General features: G+C 34.4%; 1 protein-coding gene across 13 annotated transcripts in view; it reads left to right on the forward strand.

Annotated features, from left to right (window-relative positions):
* Msn (serine/threonine-protein kinase msn) overlaps positions 1–19,352 on the forward strand; it is a 40,866-nt gene that overhangs the window by 7,834 nt on the left and 13,680 nt on the right. For 2 of the 13 annotated variants that reach the window (XM_076326386.1, XM_076326442.1), the window contains exons 4-15: positions 2,656–2,700; positions 2,785–3,067; positions 3,158–3,369; positions 3,470–3,698; positions 3,780–4,040; positions 4,156–4,337; positions 4,842–4,862; positions 6,426–6,611; positions 7,462–7,565; positions 8,990–9,081; positions 10,412–10,485; positions 11,511–12,299. In XM_076326386.1, coding sequence (XP_076182501.1) covers positions 2,656–2,700; positions 2,785–3,067; positions 3,158–3,369; positions 3,470–3,698; positions 3,780–4,040; positions 4,156–4,337; positions 4,842–4,862; positions 6,426–6,611; positions 7,462–7,565; positions 8,990–9,081; positions 10,412–10,485; positions 11,511–12,299 — 2,478 coding nt within the window. The remainder of the gene's footprint in view (positions 1–2,655; positions 2,701–2,784; positions 3,068–3,157; positions 3,370–3,469; positions 3,699–3,779; positions 4,041–4,155; positions 4,338–4,841; positions 4,863–6,425; positions 6,612–7,461; positions 7,566–8,989; positions 9,082–10,411; positions 10,486–11,510; positions 12,300–19,352) is intronic. The other 11 variants (XM_076326493.1, XM_076326467.1, XM_076326395.1 and 8 more) reach the window with 10 other exon arrangements.

A 19,352-nucleotide genomic window follows, 5' to 3' on the forward strand; every position in this document is an offset into this window, starting at 1 on the left:
TCTCAAGAACGGATAGAAACAAAGTGTGCTAAATGCTTTTGTGAATACTATCGACTTTTTGCGGTTCGATTTATTTTTCGTCTTTAGCATTGTTCGATGGAAATTGATCGAAAGGAAACATTTTACGAGGAATGTGTGTAATCCGTTTTAAAAATGAATTAAATGTTCGGTTAACATTCTCTTCGTACGTATATAACTGCCGCGTAATAATTAATACCGTGTAACAGGTTCAAATAAAACTAAATGCGATGTTACACGTATCTGCGCTAGACTAGGCATCTTCGAAAGAGACAGATGAATCAGTCACAACGCAAAGTAAGTGATTTTAGATGTTTCCGTACCGTGGAATCCGGATTTGAATTCAATAGAGAATTCACGGAGCGTAGCGAATGCTGAAGTTTCACTGAATAAGTGACATAACAAAACAGAACTTTTTAACAATTTGCAGTCAACATTTGAAATACTCGTTAGAGATTTCATTGGAAAATTAAGAAATAGTGTATCGCGCAATAATTTCAACGAACTACGGTAACGTTGAACACTTATTATTTGTAATATACGTTTCTTTTTAATACGTGCACCAAATATTGTTACTTTTCAAATCGAACGACTTGTCCGTTAGATGCAATTCATTTGTAACGCAGTGTTCGTATAAACTTTAATTGCTGATTAAATATACTATGTATCATGGGGATGCATAATAAATAAGTTTAAGTCGACACGAATAGGACTGCTTCGATCGAACTTGAACGATAACCGTTTCCACTATTTGTCCATTTAATTCTCTCCTCGGCCGTACAATGTAAAACGTATCTGAATACGCAGTTTATAAAGCGGAAAATATTTCCGTGGATAATGTGGAATCTTTGACATAATGGTCACTTACGCCCTGACAGCGTACAGAGGAAGACCAAGGAGCGCGCATTCGAATGTAAATGAAGAACGAGTTCTTCGATACACGGAGGAAAATTCTGAAACCAGTGTACGACTAGTTAAGCGAGTTATTGGGATACCACATTCCATCGCGTATCAAATTTTACAAAAAGAGTCTGTTGAAGCGTAATACGAGAGTGCCTAAAACCCTTCGAAACAGTTTCCAGACTCGTCGTTCTGTCTAACGGGGATTTTCAATACCGAAACGATCACTTGGTAAAAATACGAGCAACAGGTTCACTCTGAAATCATCTCTAAGCATCCCTCCAGGCACTTTCTGTACATCAATTTTTGCCACCTCCGCTACTCACAGTCATTGCACCGCCTACAAAATTCCATCCAACGAGATCATAGTCCCGAGTCAATAGTTGCATTCCGGTACTCCGCTTTAATGTATGGCTTTCTTTTAATTATCCACTCATTATACGACATATCGCGTGTTCTGCGACTGCACGGCGATTCTACCTTTCCCGATTAGCTCTTGCTGTTAATTTCGGACAGCTTGTTCGGGTATTCTCTTCATGATACACGTTTATGACGGGCATAAAGACTCCTCGAACGACCAGCTCGAGGAATGGACTTATTCGATTTTCATGCTTGTTTCGTTCGATAATGTTCACTGTACTCTACTGTACTCCTACTTATCTTTAAAACTAATTGCCGCATGTCAAACGATACGGTTTTACTTTTACAACGCACAATATCGAAATAAGGCCAACAGGGAACACTCCGTGGAGTGCATGACATTGATTTTGATGAAACTAAGCAGATTCGTAATGCAATTAAAAATAAGACTTGCGAATTTATTTTTCTCTTCTTTTCTTTAGCTGCGGAATCTTTAGTTTCAGTTTCCCTTGAAATGCACACTAGGGGAAAAATTAGTAAGATGAGAAACTATGATCACTTTTAATGATTTTCGCATATGAGATCGTTACAATGTTTTTTTTTTTGTATTTTATCGTTATTGATTGTCAATGTGTGTACAATAGCAGCGTCGAATAAGTATACTACGATCAATTGCGAATTCAGAATGAAAATACTTCGCTATCTCGTCTTTATAAAAATATTGAACATTGTTTTGGCATTGTTATAATTTTTTTTTACCGATGTAGTATGCGTATATATCGTGCCATTTTCTGTATCTTTAATCGTTTTCAGGGTAGCAGATACGCTATTTTGTAGAGTAGTTTCGATCTTTAAATTTTAATTTTCGCAGTTGAAAAAGTACACTATTTTTCTTTTTGGTTACAATGATTTATTAAAATCGATGCCCGACCTTTCGCAGATGTCTCGAATATCTTCATAAATATCGTGTATTGGCGTTAAACACTTGCGTATCTCTTTGTTTTTATTCTAGATTCAACACATGAAACTTTATTGAAATCGCTGACCTCATTGCCGTGACGTCTTCGTGTTGTAGTCGTTAACGTGTTAAAAAAAAAAGTTAAAGAGCGACGTTATTCCTTATATCCATTCTAATTTAAACGAAATCCTCAAGTTCCATCAATTTTTCGCAATTGATCCACGCATTTTCACTATTTCTGTAACTACGATTCGTTTCTTTAAAAGTATCAAATATTGAGAGATTCTGAACATTCAAAATATGATGACTATTCGAAATGTGATAGTTATTGACGACGCTTTCAATATTGCTATAAAAATACAATTGAACATTGATGATTTTGCATATATTGTAATTTTATTGTTTTTTCTTTCTTTCAGGACGAAGAGGAAGAAATCAAATTAGAAATAAATGTATTAAAACGGGTGAGTACTAATTATTTAAATTGTTTTTGGGAGAAAGATATGTTGTTAAGAGTAAAATAAAATTGTTTCTCGTTTGTATTGCAGTATTCGAATCACAGAAATATCGCAACGTATTATGGTGCCTTCGTGAAGAAGTCATCGCCTGGAAAAGATGATCAGTTATGGTTGGTTATGGAGTATTGCGGAGCTGGCTCCGTTACAGATCTTGTCAAGTCAACAAAGGGCCAGAGCTTGAAAGAGGAATGGATTGCTTATATATCACGAGAGATATTGAGGGGACTTAGTTATCTTCACAGCAATAAAGTTATTCACAGGGATATCAAAGGGCAGAATGTCCTGTTAACCGACAATGCTGAAGTTAAGCTAGGTGCGTTTTCATTTTTTACAGAAACCATAATCTTATTCGTGTTTTAATATATATTAATTATTAAATTATTTTTTTTTTTTTTTGTTACAGTTGATTTTGGCGTTAGTGCACAGTTAGACAGGACAATAGGTAGAAGAAATACATTTATTGGAACACCATATTGGATGGCTCCAGAAGTAATAGCCTGTGATGAAAATCCAGATGCCACATATGACAATAGAAGTGATCTTTGGTCACTCGGGATTACCGCTTTAGAAATGGCTGAATCACAACCTCCACTTTGTGACCTTCATCCAATGCGGGCAAGTGTTCGAAACTTTGCAATTTTCTTTTTTCGCGATATGTTATTATTACCGTGAAAAATTAACAGTAATTAATTTTTCGTGTTTATTTTCATAAAAGGCCTTATTTCTGATTCCTCGTAACCCGCCACCAAGACTGAAGTCGAAAAAATGGGCAAAGAAATTCCACGGTTTTATTGAAACAGTGCTAGTAAAAGATTATCATCAACGGCCGTATACGGAACAGCTTCTTAAACATCCTTTTATCCGGGACCAACCGACTGAAAGACAAGTTAGGATACAACTGAAAGATCATATCGATCGCTGTAAAAAACGCAAACAAGAAAAAGGTACAAAAAATAGTGAGAAATTTAATGAATAATTTTTAACTTGTTAGCTATTCGTCCATTTATCTATCGTTTTCTTTATAGAGAGAGACGATTATCGATATAGTGGTAGTGAAAATGAAGAAGATGAGCCAGCATTGGCTGGCGAACCGTCATCTATCGTTCAAGCTCCTGGTGGCGATACATTGCGTAGAAATTTCCAACAAATTCAGGAAGGTAGGACTCTAACTCAAGAAGTAGTTCCTCAACCACCTGCTGCTAAAGAAAAGCCAAGTGGCAGATCTCAAAGAGATATACCAGAGCCAGGGCCACCTGCACGACCTGCCATTCCTCACAGACTAATCGGTGTGTTCGATAGTGTATCGAGTATCTAATTACTCTTTTGTTCTAGACAAAACTGTTCTTAAAGTTGTAATAGCGAAACAGTGAATTTCATACAGTTGCTTTTTGTGTTTTATAGTAGTTCCAGATCCGCAACCACCGTCTCGGCCATTACCACCGACACCTAGAGACGATCCACGACAACCGCATAAAGTTTCCACACCACCTTCCAATCATCAACCACCCGTTGCTGGTAGCGGTAGTGGAAGCTCTGGCGGTCAATCTGCGTCACAAAGAAATAGTCACGTGTTCAAACCTATGGTAGGCTTCATTCGCTTTGTTTACGTGGAGAAATTCTACATCTATTTCTCTCTTTGATATTGTAACTTCTTTTCGGCATTTACCTTACGCCAATAAAAAAACTAATATACGTAGTCAGAAAACTACATTGGATTAGGACAATTGTAGAAAGGCACATGCTAGTTTTGTTTTACTTTGCCATCTCGCTGTCTCTCACTGACCCAACTCTCTTCTGTGTAATACATTTTTTTATGTATACACTCTTGTGTCTTCTTTTTTGCTGTATTCTTATACTTAATTGAAATTGCACGCGAAGTTTCGTTCTCCTTTGTCATTATGGCGTGCACGTTCATAGTCGCGCAAGTACAAACTCACAATTATTTCTTAGTGCGCTCAAACACAAACGCACCCACGTACGCGGCAACACACACACGTATACACAGAAACAATGCACGCGCGCGCGTCTAGCACTCGAATTTGAAATTATTCGGTTTTTGTTTTTTTCCATGTTCACACGTACCGTAGCTGCCGCCAAGGAGGCCGGAGGTAAGAACACAACACTTATTTTTCTCTTTACATGTTACATTTTTAACCTTACATTTATACATACGATCAATCACACTCACTTCTCTTTTTACACGTAACATTGTCAATTATGTGTACCGGTAATTTACGAAACAATCACTTTACATAAGCCATAGAGCAATCTTTCATTTTACCAAAATGCGATTCGCTTGTTTTAATTTTACGCAGAATACTAATTGATTTTTAAATTTTCTGTCTAACAAGTTCATCCATCACCATCTTCTTAATGTTTTTATCGCTTCAGCACAATATTACATTTTCGTATGCTTCACTCAAATCACCTGAATGTATGCTCTCACTTTGGTATAGTTATACAGTGTTTAGATGCGCAAACAACACGTTCCTTCATGTTTCGAGAAATGTACTCTCTATATTTTTATCAGATTTTAACACTTATAGAACTTGATACAATAGAGATTGCGATATACTTCAGTACAAAGGTTTTATCCGTAGTTGAAATACTTTAATATATATCGAACAATATTCTTTAGGTTCTAAGGTAAAGACACGAGTATTCTCTTCCTTTTAAAGTTTGCATTTTAAGAAAATATATAAAGCTAAAATTGTTCTTTTAAAAATTATTCTCAATAAGATTTTTCATCGTTTAAATGAAACATTCCATTGCAACAGTCATCAAGTTACCATACTGATTATTTAAACGCGTTTAAAGTTTTAGGTAAAGTGTTTTATCATTTTATCAGTCTGTGTCTATTTGACACATTTGATATAATTCAAACAATAGATTTGATTAATATATCTTCGAGACAAAAAGCAGTAGGTATTCTCAGTAACCTTTATACGCGGATTATCAAAGTGACTTGTCGTTATCGATCGGTCAGTTCATGGTCAATTAGCGTTAGTAAACGCGTTGAAGCGAGTTGACTAATAGGAAATAATAACTTGAAATAAATTGAAAAGAATTGTGTATCCATAAAGATTCTTATACAGCATGGAACACTACAGAAATATTTCTTTGGTTTTTAAAAAATATGAACGATGGTCCTAGAAATGTTGTTGCAATGGAAATACAAATATTTTTTTAAATATTTCAATATTGTACTTTCCAATGACTTAAATTTCTGAGTGATTTTTCTGATCTGACAAAGTAGAAAGCCTTCTATTCAACTCGTAATAAGTTGAAAAACGACATAAACTTTTGGTAAAATTTAATAAATACGACAGTACAATGACAATAAAGTGACATTAAAGTCCTATTATCGGACGTTGATATCTTTATTTTAATTACTATTTCGGTACTGTATGAGTGTACACTTGAACGTTCGATACAAATTTATGCAAACTAATGTTTACTACACATCGAATACGTTTTGCGTGATCATATTTACGATACTGATAAAAATTTGAGTGTCAATAACGTTGCTTGAGTGACATATACTGTCTTCTTTGCCACTTTCTTTCTCTTTTTGCCTTGCCTGGCTGTATGGTGGTGGCTTTTAGAAAATTTTCGGAGGTGTCTCGAAACAGTGACTAACGGGGTTGTGCGTGTGTGCGTGTGGGTGGTAGGACTTGGACATGCTGGCCGCTCAACTCAACGAGCTTGGTGTGTCACAGGGCCCAGAGGCCCCGCCAAGGCCGAACAGACAGCACAAGGGCCCTGCTGCATCGTCGACATCAAATTCCGTTCAGCCAGCAAGCAGCAATGATCAAAACAACAAACAAATGCCGCAGTCTTCTAGCATCCTTGATCAAGTAAGTATTATAATCACACGTATGTTCAAACAAAGAACAATGTCAAGTCTTGCAGGACATTTTGAATTTGACGCATTATACGTTGACAAATATACAATTGGTATAAAAATCCTGCTGTACCATCTGTTAAGAGAGTGCAATGATTTTTGTACAATATATTTTGTACAAAATACTGTTGGTCTACGAGAGACATGTCGTTGGACCTCAGTAATCTATTCCGTGAGTAGTAAGTAACCAAGTCTTTTTCTTTGATCGAGTGCCTTGATTGGTATTAATTTCTGCTCACACGGAAAAAATGACTGAATCCGGTATTCATCGACGACATCGATACGACGAACATTTATTCTAATTTACTAAAAGAACGTTGTCGCGTCTTTATCTATCATGTTACACACATATATGTATTATTAACTTCTTAGGCAATTTCGATCCATTTTTAATACTCTAACAAAGAGGTGACTAGTATAGAAATTTTAATTTTCATTAGAGGATGAAACTTGATTTCGTCTTCTTATCTTATTGCTCTTGTCTGGGACTGTTGGCTGTGTGAGTCGTCTGGTTGGTCGTTCTGAATAAATATCAAACATAGTGGGCATAATTTTGTTGTTTTAATTCGGTATGGAAAAATTGTCATTTGAAAGCGAGAATTGCTATCCTCGGGTTTAAAATGCCCCATGCGACTTGCCGTTGTTTACTCCGTTCTTTATCGAGTATTTTTACTGTTTTTCCACCGTGCAAAAAATTTGGAGTGTTTTGAATTTAAAATGGTGTAGGAATACGTAAATGTTAATATGTTTCATTGCACGGTGCAATATTGAAATCAAAGTAAATGTATTTGTCCCTTTTACAGGCTTTATCTGTCGAAAGTGATAGCGATGATGATCTCGAAGATGCCGGAGGAAACAATGTGAGGAACGATGGTACTCTACTCGCGAGCGACCCACCGAAACCTTTGTGAGTAGAAACCTAGTTTATCTAACATTTTATGTAATTAATCGAGTTATAAACAATTGTTATGTTGGTCTCTGGGAAGATGTTAAATGTTTGCTACTAATTACCACCGAATAAATATATTAATTATTTGTTAAGTATATATACTGACGAATAGTATGTTTATTCTATTTAATTGACATCGAACTATTTATTTTATGTTTAATTAAACTTCAAACATTTCTAAAGATTTAGGTGTCGAGGAACGATTTGGTTAACAAAAGATGTGCACTGCAAAAGGGATTGATAATAATTTTGTAGTTGGAGATATTTAAGAAATGGATTATTTATATTTATACGCGTGTAAGAGTATAGTTTATCGAGACCATATTCTAACGTGGAGTTATGTTACTTTAATCGCTATCAAGTTCTAATTAGAATTAGGAGATTTTCAATCTATAAATGTACAGTTTGCGCGTCCCGTAGTAATTGTTTATAGAAATTCTTTAATACAAAAAGTAGAGTGGTAGAAAAGTCTCTCGTGCCCGTGTAAAAAATCTTACTATTTGCGTAGCCTTAATAGAATCATTGATATATAAAAATATAACTTTTTATACGGTGCAATTCTTGTTAAATAAGTTGTTCCGAGACTCCTATAGTTTTGAAAATATTTGATATAACGAACCGTATCAAGTGTTCCAAGTAGTTCTCCTAGGAACTATTAGAGACAGCGACAAAGGTCCTTTTTTGGTATGTTAGGGTACGTTAGGGTTTTTTACGACAATGGAGTACTTCTGTCCTTTGCTACACCAAAGTGCATGTTTAAAACGTCATAGACACTTTCAAATATTTAATACAATGGTTTCTAACTCGTAACATACTTATTGGTTTTGGTGTGTTAACATCGACGAAAGAAGACCTTGCTAGTTTTCGTTAAATTTTTTCAACGCTGCGATATACGAACAAATATTTCAAATAAATATTATCGTTCTTTCGATAGAATCCTTCAACGATGTGAAAACTTTATATATTATTGTTTCGTTCTTTGCAGGATCCTATACATTTATCGTGCAAGGACTCCTAATAAACTCTAATGTACTAAAATAGAATTTTGTCTATTTGATCGCTGTCCTAACAGTTACCGGGACCAATTCTCTTATATTAACAACCAGAGACAGGGGAATTACTAATTCAACATTTAATTAAAAATAAATATTTAATACAATACTCGAAGGAAGAGTATCCCATAGTTATGGCTATAAAACTTATTTTCTACATGTGGTTCTTAAATTAATCATACTAATGTCATTCCGTTTCATCTTTCATTACGCTTCAACATATCGCTTCGCATCGACGTCTTCGTCGCATCGCCACGCAACGTACGCAACGCATTCCGTGTTCTTCGTGCGCCATCATGTGTCTCCACATTTCTATATCCGTTGCTGCAGACCCGAATTTTCTCCTTTCAGACCATCTACAGATCCATCGTCGATGTCCTCACATAATGCCCAGAACTCACACCACCAAGGTAAGCCCAAAGGTAGGACATCAAACAGGAATTCTTTCCCTTTCTCTTTTTCGAAAATATTTATATATATACCGCACAATATGAAAATGAAGTACGGCACGTGCGCGTTTATGCACACTGTATTCTTTTTTCATCTTGGCAATTATTTTGTTTGTTGCTGCATTGTCTTTATCAATTGTGCCGTATAATAATCTGCATACATTTTAGAATATAAATTAATGTTCACGAACAGTTCCATTTATTTGAAGATCGATAATGTAAATAATTGCTACGTGGTAAAATTGACTTTACCAATGTTTACTGTATATATCGTTTCATTCTCAATTACATAGCGTAAATATGGATATCAATGTGATGATTCATCGGAGTATTTTGCCAATTTTCAAGATATTCAGTATCGTGTACGTTGTTCAAATTTTACACTAATTTGTTTCTTGAGATTATTAGTAAATGTTGCGAATTTGAGAGGTATCGATGATTATAGTGTTTAATTTATGCGATTTGGCGTGGAATAGATTACATACATATGTACGTATATAACGTACTAACAACCGTGTTCACATACATCGAAACCAACCGATACATGTCGAGCAATTGTCGCGGAATCTTAATCGCAGAGTATGAATTGGATAATCGCAAAATAGATCTTTTCCGAGCAAAGGAGTAACATTTATTTTGGTATCTCATTTCTTTTAAATAAATGCTTGGAAACATGGTAAGAAAATCAAAATACTGGACTGTAAAAGAAAATATGTTTTATTAATGAAATTAATTCATTATACACAATTCTTATAAACATGATCAAAAATATATTTCTTCATTTAATACGCACGCTGTTATTAGAATCCACAAAACGCCCAAAGAGAATATTCTTTAGCTAAGCGGGTTGAACACTACGATTGGCATATCACTTTTTCACGATTATATTTTCGAAGATTTGAAAGCTATTGGCGTTATTTTCTTTTTTTTTTTTTTGAAACAGGGCTACGTAAATTTTGTGCACGACCTGTAACAATACGACTTTTAAATGACATTGAGTATGAGAATTTGTTATTTTGCACAGTTCTGTATAAATTTTCATATTTAAACTCGTTTAAGGGCCGTGTTACTTGTACAAAAAGTGTAATCCTCGACCTCGAAAGTAATAATCTGCCAATCTTAATATTTGGCCCACCTAACTAAATAATTTGTTCTTTAAACTGTGTTGTAACGCCAAAAGTAATTGAAACTTTTTAGGGTGGCAATTTACATACGCTCCATCGCACGTTTTAGATTATTTTCTCTGCTGTAAACTATTGTTGAAAATTTATTCGAGATTTAAAGCTGTAAATGTTCCCTTTAGGTGGTGCACCAAATCGACCACTTCCGCCAACGCCCGATGAGGAAGAATCAGATCGTACACTAGTCATGAAACGGGTAAGTATTCTATACGAGTATGTAATGCAAGCTGAGGTCCAATTGTTTAGTCTTATTCTGATACGTTTTCGAATGTTATGTGAGATTTATCTACATTTATTAATAACGATATGAATCGATATCTCCACATACTGACTGAATGTAACCTCCTCTCTTACGTTATTTAATTATGTTTCGATAGAGCAATTGATGTATTTCTGTTTTCTCTTCCCGTTTCATAATCTTTTTTTTTTTTTAATATTAAGACTCGATTTAATTCGAAACGAAAGAAACGAAGGAAATACAAGCGATTGCATTGTACATTTGTTCATTTTATGTATCTATATTGTATGCTTATTGATATCCAGAGATAAGTCAGTAATATTTGTTCACCTGTGTTTATTCATTACAAATTCTTGTTGTAATTGAATCTTGTGCAATTACGAGGCACCATGGTGCGTTGTCTGTACATTTGCTGTTACACGATACATTCCTGCACAGTTGTATACAACTGACGAGTATGTGTTGTCATAGGTACTGTTGCTGCGGTGGTGAAACCTCAATGAAACGTTTTAAGTAAAAAAATTAAAAAAAAAAAAAAAAAAGAAAAGAAAAGAAAAAAGTAAATAAACGGAGAACAAACGCTTGGTACAAAGAACACGAAACAAAGTATTCGACAACGTACAAAGTCTTGTCGAAAGTTTTACTGAGAAAAATTTTCTTTAATTATAATTGACCATTCATTCGCAGTTTGCGAACGAACATGATTTTGTTTTACGCGGGTACGTGTAACATCGAAGCACCGATAATAGAGACAACGATTGTGCGATACCAAATTCAGTACGCAATTTTGTTATTTACTTTGCTGGTTACGATGTCACCACCGTTGCAAATGCAATTACATTAACTTTATCATTGCATTGCACTGCCATCACAGCTACCTCACGTTATGTATCGCCGCACGCATTTCTTTTTCTCGCTTTTGTGTTATTTTTTTTTCTTTTTTTTTTTGTTACCATATTATTATTCTCGTGCGCGCTCCCTAGAAACTTAGTCAGATGTCAGACGATCGCGCTACGGCTAGCAGCAACCGGCGCTCCGAGGCAGACGAGCAGCTTCTCTTGAAGGAGTGGGATTTCACCCGCTTCTTCCAGGGTTTTAACGAAAGGTTGGATAAGATGAAACAAGAACATCCGCAAGAGACGGCTGATACAAATAAGTCTGGTAGCGAGGATCTTTCTTCGTCGTCTACTGAGAGAACCTTGAAGAGACAGCAGCAGTTATCACGTAGGAAGTACGAAAACCATCAGCAGCAACAGCAGCATCATCAGAAACAACAGCAGTTAAAGCCGGTGCACAGACGACAAGAAAGCGATTCGAAGCTTGGCAATACGTCCAGCGCTTTTGCACGTGCTTTCCGCCGTGAGAATTCAGATTTTTTTCCTTCCGCGAGACACTCTGCATATTTACAGAAGTCGGATTCTTCAAGGTCGAGTATATTCGCAAGCGGTAATCGTCGCGGAAGCGAGATAAGTGTTGCCGGCATTGCTGGTAAAAAGGGCAATGCTGTCAGTACCGGTGAACCGGTTCTTACAGACTTTTCTTTCGACCGTGATGGTCTTCAGAGGCCTAGAAGAGAAAAGACAGAGAGCGAGATCGTTTTCGGTAGTAGACACGAGGCAAGAAGGTTCGACTTTGGACGCGATAAAGACGACACTACGAGGAGACGCAGTTGTAGACCATCAGATGCGGTTTCTGCCGCAGTTGACGAAGCAGGAACTATAAAATCTACGGCCAGTACAACGGCTAGCGAGTACAGCCCCATTGTCACTCAGGTCAGTCCCCCCTACGAGCCCTGCCTGTGTGCTTGCCTGAGAAATACATACCACGTTACCTTTTGTCTATACCTTCGGTCTGTACCTTCATGAATTTCAAATTCCACTTCACAACATCCGTAAATCCTCGACACGTGTCTGTCGATATACTGATATCCTTTTTCACTGAATCACTTCTGATAGAAAGAAACCACACGTCTCTACTTTACAACTAAATTCGGATTTCGAACTCTTCGATGTTCGAACACAGGATATCTGTTTCGATTTGGGTGAATATGTTACTGGCAACATAAATTCTTCCTCCGATTGTTTCGAAACGTTTGATCAATCGATTATTCGACGCGCAGGGTGCGAACCGATACTTAGCACGATTTTCACGGACGAATTGTTGTGAAACCTGACCTTGAAATTCAAGGCAATAAGAAATTTGTTCGTGTTGTTTCTACGTACTCTGTTTGTCGAGAGAAGATAAAATGTTCAAGGGTAACTATGTATCGTGAACGAATCTTATTTTCATCAGAAAAATCTCATTGATATGTTAAAAATATTTTTCCATAGGAATAAAACAAAAAATATTGAAAAATTCCATTTCTTTTTTTATCGTGTTTGTGGTCTTTAAGTGCCACTCGACGGTTTCTTACGAATATTAGAAATCTTTACGCGATTGCATCATCCACAAGGACCGCTAACGCGTAACGCAATATCAGTGTTTAAATACGCAAGAGTATTTTGAAACTGTTTAATCAAACTTCAACTGTTTATTTAACTAATCATATGGATGAGCAAATGTACAAATACAAGTCCCATGATAAATTGTCAAGCATATGAAAATTATTTGGATGTTACTTGGTTACCATTGCGGAATGTAAATAATCATAATGAGATACCATATGGAGATAAGAAAATATCCGTTGGCAAACGATATTTTGAAGCCTGTGTGTTGGCCAAATGAGCTTACTTCGAACACTTTCGGTGACGTACAACTTTAAAGTCCCTTGCTACGCGAACGATGACGTGTTGATGTCAATTGCCTAAAAATCATCGAAGGAAAAACAATTGTAGATCTGTTGTTGTATTTTACTTTTTTTTTTTATTGGAACAATTAGTAAAATTCGTTGGTAAATTTTGATCGAGTAATTTAGGAACAGCATGTATAATTATAGAAATAAAAGCGATGGAGTACGCAATCTAATTGACAAAAACTTTAATAATATTTTCCGAGAAAATGATTCGTTCACGGTGAAAAACTCATTGGGAACTTTTTATCCTTTTGCCGAGTAGAGCACGTATAAAAAAAAAGTCGATCGTAAATATTCCAAGGTTTTTGTAACACCGATTTTTACCGATTCGGGCATGTAAATTCGTTTTTGAAAGTCAGAATGAATAATTTGTGTTGCACTCTACAAAAGCTGAGGTTGCGATGTAAAATTCATGTTCAGTTATCACTTTTAGTTAATTATAAGTTTACGATAAAAAAAAAAAATAAACATCTGTACCTACGTGTTATCATTCGTAAAAGCATTATTTTTATTATAAAATTGAGCCTCTTTAATTATATAGTTTTAGAAGTATTGGAAAAGTTCGTTCAAGGATTTAAAATAAGGTTTTTAGTTCCACTTTCAATTTTTTCACATTCGAAAGATTTTTCTAAATTGTCATTTTCCATTGTTAGTATCAAACTATGCGTTTGCAATTTATTAAAATTAATAATCGGTAAAATGATAATCAACTAAAAGTAACAACTAAGTATGAGTTTAGCATTACGTCCAATGTGATTATTTAACATATTCACAATTACAAATCATCGAAAGAAGAATATTGACAGACATTTTTCTCATTGAACTCTTACATCCACTTTCCGACATCTAACAGCATATAAAAATCAATATAGAAAGCTAGTCAGCTACGCTCGAATTTTAGGCGCATTTCCCAACTACCTATACCCTATCTTCATTATTTTTTTTAACATTTACAGATATGAGTAGGAACAATACATAACTATTAGTGCTATCAGTATTATTCTACTATCAGTATTACTATTATCTTCTCTACTATTTTACTAGATCGTTCCTTCAGACAGAGATGCATAACAATTCATAGAAAAAATGTTGGCATATCATTAATGTATACTTTGGTATAGTGACATCAACGACATGTTATCACTAATAGTATGTTTTACTATTACTTTGACTAAAGGTGGGAAGAGTTTTACATAATTAACAAAATTTTTCTTATACATTCTTTTTATTATTTTGTGGGCAGAAATGAAAAAAAGCAAAAAATGATACGTTAATGTAAAGTAATCGATTTACAACAATTACTTTACTTTTAGTTTATTATTTTTACGAAATGCTGATATTTAACCCTTTGTCGCCTAATTATATTTGCATTCTACTTTCTATTTACGATGTTAATGTGCCTGCATTAGTAGGTTCATTTTTGTGGAGTCAATTGTAATATGAACACACGTATCCAAAAGACGTAAATAATAGAAAATTTGTTCGCAGAAAAGTATGTAGTCACAATATTATGGGAAAATGTATATAATTTCTAGCCCGTGTATAAATTGTCGATGTAAATGTAGGCATATATACTTGGGAGAGAAAATATTAACTGTTCAAAAACGGTACACCAATTATAATGCTTTTATATTGTCCCTATTTGAGAAATAGAAATTGGGTGCCTGTAGGTTCGTTCTTTTTATATTTCAAAAGAGTGAATATTTATCCATATGAGGGATGGGGAGTATATTTCTAATTCCGGTTTATAAATAAATCGAGATCAATCAATACGTTTAATTTTAAAATATTATTAACATTGTGATACAGAACATTTGAAATTCATTTGCCATTTAATGAGATATCAAAATTTGTGCTCATATTACATCAGAAAGTGATATTTAATTGCAAAGGGTTAACATTTTGTTGGAAAAGTTTTATATCAACATATCATTTTATTATCACTATTATTATAATTAATATTATCGCTTCAACTGCTACTCCTACTACTATTGTTACTACAACAGCTACCACTACTACTATTACTATTATTACTAGTACTACTACTACTACTACCACCACCACCACCGGTACTACTACTACTACTACTACTACTACTACTACTACTACTACTACTACTACTACTACTACTACTACTACTACTACTACTACTACTACTACTACTATCACTACTACTACTATTGTTACTACTGTTACTACTGTTACTACTGTTACTACTGCTACTATTATTACTACTAACAAATTATCTCTGAGTTTCAATATTAATTGGGAAAGGTGAGGCTCATTTAAGTTACAGATTGGAAAAATGATAGCACCCCATATTGACTGTCTAATAATGACTTTGAGTTGGGCTGGAACTATCCGAATAATTTAATATTCGGATATTTTGTAGGTATTCGAATGTTACGAGTAAATATCGAATATTTTAACGATATTCGAATACTACGAGTCAATTTGGAATACATCGGAACTCGAATGTTGAATGAAAATAAAGTTTAAAAAGAAATGATAAACGTAAAGAATGTAATTTATAGTCCACATTACATTATTCAAATATTAATACTACGAATATTGAAATACTTTTCTGTGTACAAAATATTCGAATATTTGAGTATTCGAAGAGTATTTGAATCATATTGGCTAAATATTTGAATCACTGAAGTATTCGAATATTCGAGTGTAGTGAAAATTTCACAGTTCCAGCCCTATTTTTTAGTACAAATACACTCTTAACCCTTTCTTATGGTACGTCGAGCGATAAACCTGTTATCAGTGGCCAGTCACACGCATTGGATTTCTAGGATCGTGCAAAACTTTCCGACTGAATGAATTTTTCATTTTATCTACTGAAAAATGGCAAGGTTTCATAACATCGCGTAATTTTGTTCTAATAACTATTTTGTAAAATTAATGTCTATTCAGTAATATATGAAGAACTTTTAACAGTCGCTCCCTGTATTGAAAGTGTTAACTAATATTTGTAACTATAAACGTCAATATTGTGTTTTATTTTAACAAAGCGATAACGAATTTGAATATTTTCGTTCCTCGATTAAATACAAACAAGTAAAATAAACGATTGCAGATCACGGTGATTTCAAAATTGTTTAGAATAAATTTGTGAACAATTAGGTACGAAAAGAAACTAAATAGTAATGAATAGATATAATTAAATAGACTGAATACTGAACTATTTTATTTAAAGATTAGTTAAACTTAGTAATAAATGTTGAAAAGTTGTTACAAATTCATTAAAAAATCGTGAAAACCTCATTAAAAAAAGTATAATAAAAGGATAATATTTGGTTTTTTTTTTAAGTCAATCATTTTGATAGGATAAAAATTATTTTCCATTTCAACTCGAATAGTGTAAGTTATCGCTTTGTCTGGTACTGTAACATTTATGGAAAATGTAGAACAATTAATATTTGACCATAGTTACAATTCCATAGTGGGGTGTAATACAATTGTAGGAATTATATTTGAATGAGTATATATAATTTTTTATATTTTTACTCTTAAATAATTTACCACAACGATAGAGATAATATAAATACACAAACTAAAAGCTACTGGTATTAATTATGGTTTTAATACATTATGACAAAATTTAACGAATAAAAGGAATGAAGTTACTTCTACTACATTTATTAATACACAGAACGTTTCGCTAATACTATTACAATAGCTTTTTAGAGACTTTATCAAACGAAGGTACAAATGGTGCAATCCAAATACCAAAACTACAAATATTTATTGTTGGGTGAATGGTAATTTCAGAATTTTACAAGGAATTGTCAATATGTTTGAAGATTTTTCCGAAACTTGTATTAATCTGAATAACTTTCATTCGAAATGTCTTTGTAACTTTTAATGCATGCATTACTTTGTAAAGTGTTTCGATTAAAATTTATTCATATTAATGGTAGGCTAATCAAAATATAATTGCGACAATCACATCGATGACCATAAATTGTTCGTAAACTGCCGGTTTTATGAACAAATTTTTAAAATATTTACAACAAAATATTAAACGGAACTGATAAATGAAAGAAAGAAGATATCTAAAAGAAAAATACGTATCTCTTATTTTTAGTCGTTCTATGAAACAGAAAAATTTTACTAAAATGGGAAGTGAGAAGACAAAGTGCACTCTGCGTATGTTCCTTCCTAGTGGAGAACGTATTAATGTATAGTAAGCTAAATGTCAATAGTTTTTGAAATATACGCGAAACCTACGCGTACACTTACTTATATGTTACACTTAAATATTCTTACACTTACGGTAATACACGATTGTAACGATGCATATTATTGCACGCAGTTTGTTGTTTCGTTTTTCATAGAACGAACGGTTTACGAATAATTTAAGATCGTCAGATAGCGTGACTCACCCGACATTTGCACAAAGAGGTCACTCGAAACAGTGTTACCGAAACGCTCTGTGTGTGTGTGTAATTAAAACGACCATTTAAACAAAAAAAATCTTTCCTCGAAGACCCGCTTTAATAATTTTAACACTGACTCGCGTTACTTGTCCACCGATTAGCAATTGTTTGCGGATCGAAGGTTTTCTACGAGGCGTACAACAGTGCAGAAAAGTTGCCCTCACTTCCAGGTATCCCAGTGTCCGTTATCCGAAGGCATAGATCGAATGTGCGATTGCTACAAATAGCATCACCACTATACCACTAACCCTTGTTACTATGAGTACCATCGCCATCGTCTCTACTACTATCGCTACTACAATTCCGTTTCTTTTGGTACTAATCCTCTCCATCCTTTCGAGTGATGCATAATTACTTCCTATGCAGAAAATGTCAGACATTACTTCTACGACAACATTTATCGTCATTTCGAATTCCGAGCCTAAGAGGAGGATTAACCGCATGGAATTTCTTTGAGGATATTCGTCTTGTTTCTACGTAACACCATCGTATGAGGGGAAACTGCTAATGTTGCTGCGATCATCGCAACAAAACATCGCGGGATTCGGAAAATGAGCGGTTAAAAAAAAAAAATAAAAATTTGTGAACGTGTCTCACAAGACGTCGTTCTCGTTACGTTCACGTCACGGATCTCTACGCAGGTTCAGTGATGATTTCGGTAAAACTTCCTTCCAAATAACCGAAGTGACTGACATGCATTCTTTCCGTTAACCGAAGATCGGTAATTTGAAAAGTCGGATTTCAGATTTGATCGTAGAATACTTCTGCGTAAGAAACTTTGTGATGTTAAAGTGACTGGTGCGAAAACGATAATGAGAATTAATTTCTAGACTAACATTTGTGTTGAATTTCACGTACGCTTGTATTTCTACATTACTTGACAGCTTTCTTAATACGTGTATATAGATATATACATGTATCAAGTGTGCATTTTAACTAACGATCGCCAGTCTTTGTTATAGAAGAGTTCGAGGTCGATTATTGAAATTTATTAATTAATGTAGAAATGAATGTAATAAAAACTGCTTTGAAACCTTTTTTTTTTGTTACATAACATTTACACCAATGCAAAGATCAAGTTTCTATTAAAACTATATTGTATGCGCAAGTCTTGCGATTGGATCCAAATCCTGAGAAGATCGATACGCTTTTTCTTCGGTGTTTAACAACGTTACTGTGACAATACTAATGGTTGCTTTGTAAACTCTCTGTAAACTGTTCACTTTAACTTCTATGTTTACACAAACGATAGGTGTGTGATTAATCCGATAGTCCTACCTGATGCATGTTCATTCGAATGTTTCTTGGTTTCGTGGTTAAGGAGGAACACGAAACTTTGCATTAATAATGTGATCATCTCACAATCCTCTCGTGATCTCTTATAAACTACTTCCTCAGGCACACTTTTCATATTGAATGAAATTCTTACACCTTACGAGAAAGGAAAGGAAATACAAATGAAAACGATTGATCGTCGATACGGAGTGTATGCGTGTGTCCTGTGTTAAAAGATTTTAATATCATCTGCTTGAAAATTGCACGGCCATGAATGAAGAACGTTCAAAGAGAGAAAGATGCATACAAAA

This window comes from Ptiloglossa arizonensis, chromosome 1 (genome assembly GCF_051014685.1).
Source record: "Ptiloglossa arizonensis isolate GNS036 chromosome 1, iyPtiAriz1_principal, whole genome shotgun sequence".
NCBI classification, from domain to species: domain Eukaryota; kingdom Metazoa; phylum Arthropoda; class Insecta; order Hymenoptera; family Colletidae; genus Ptiloglossa; species Ptiloglossa arizonensis.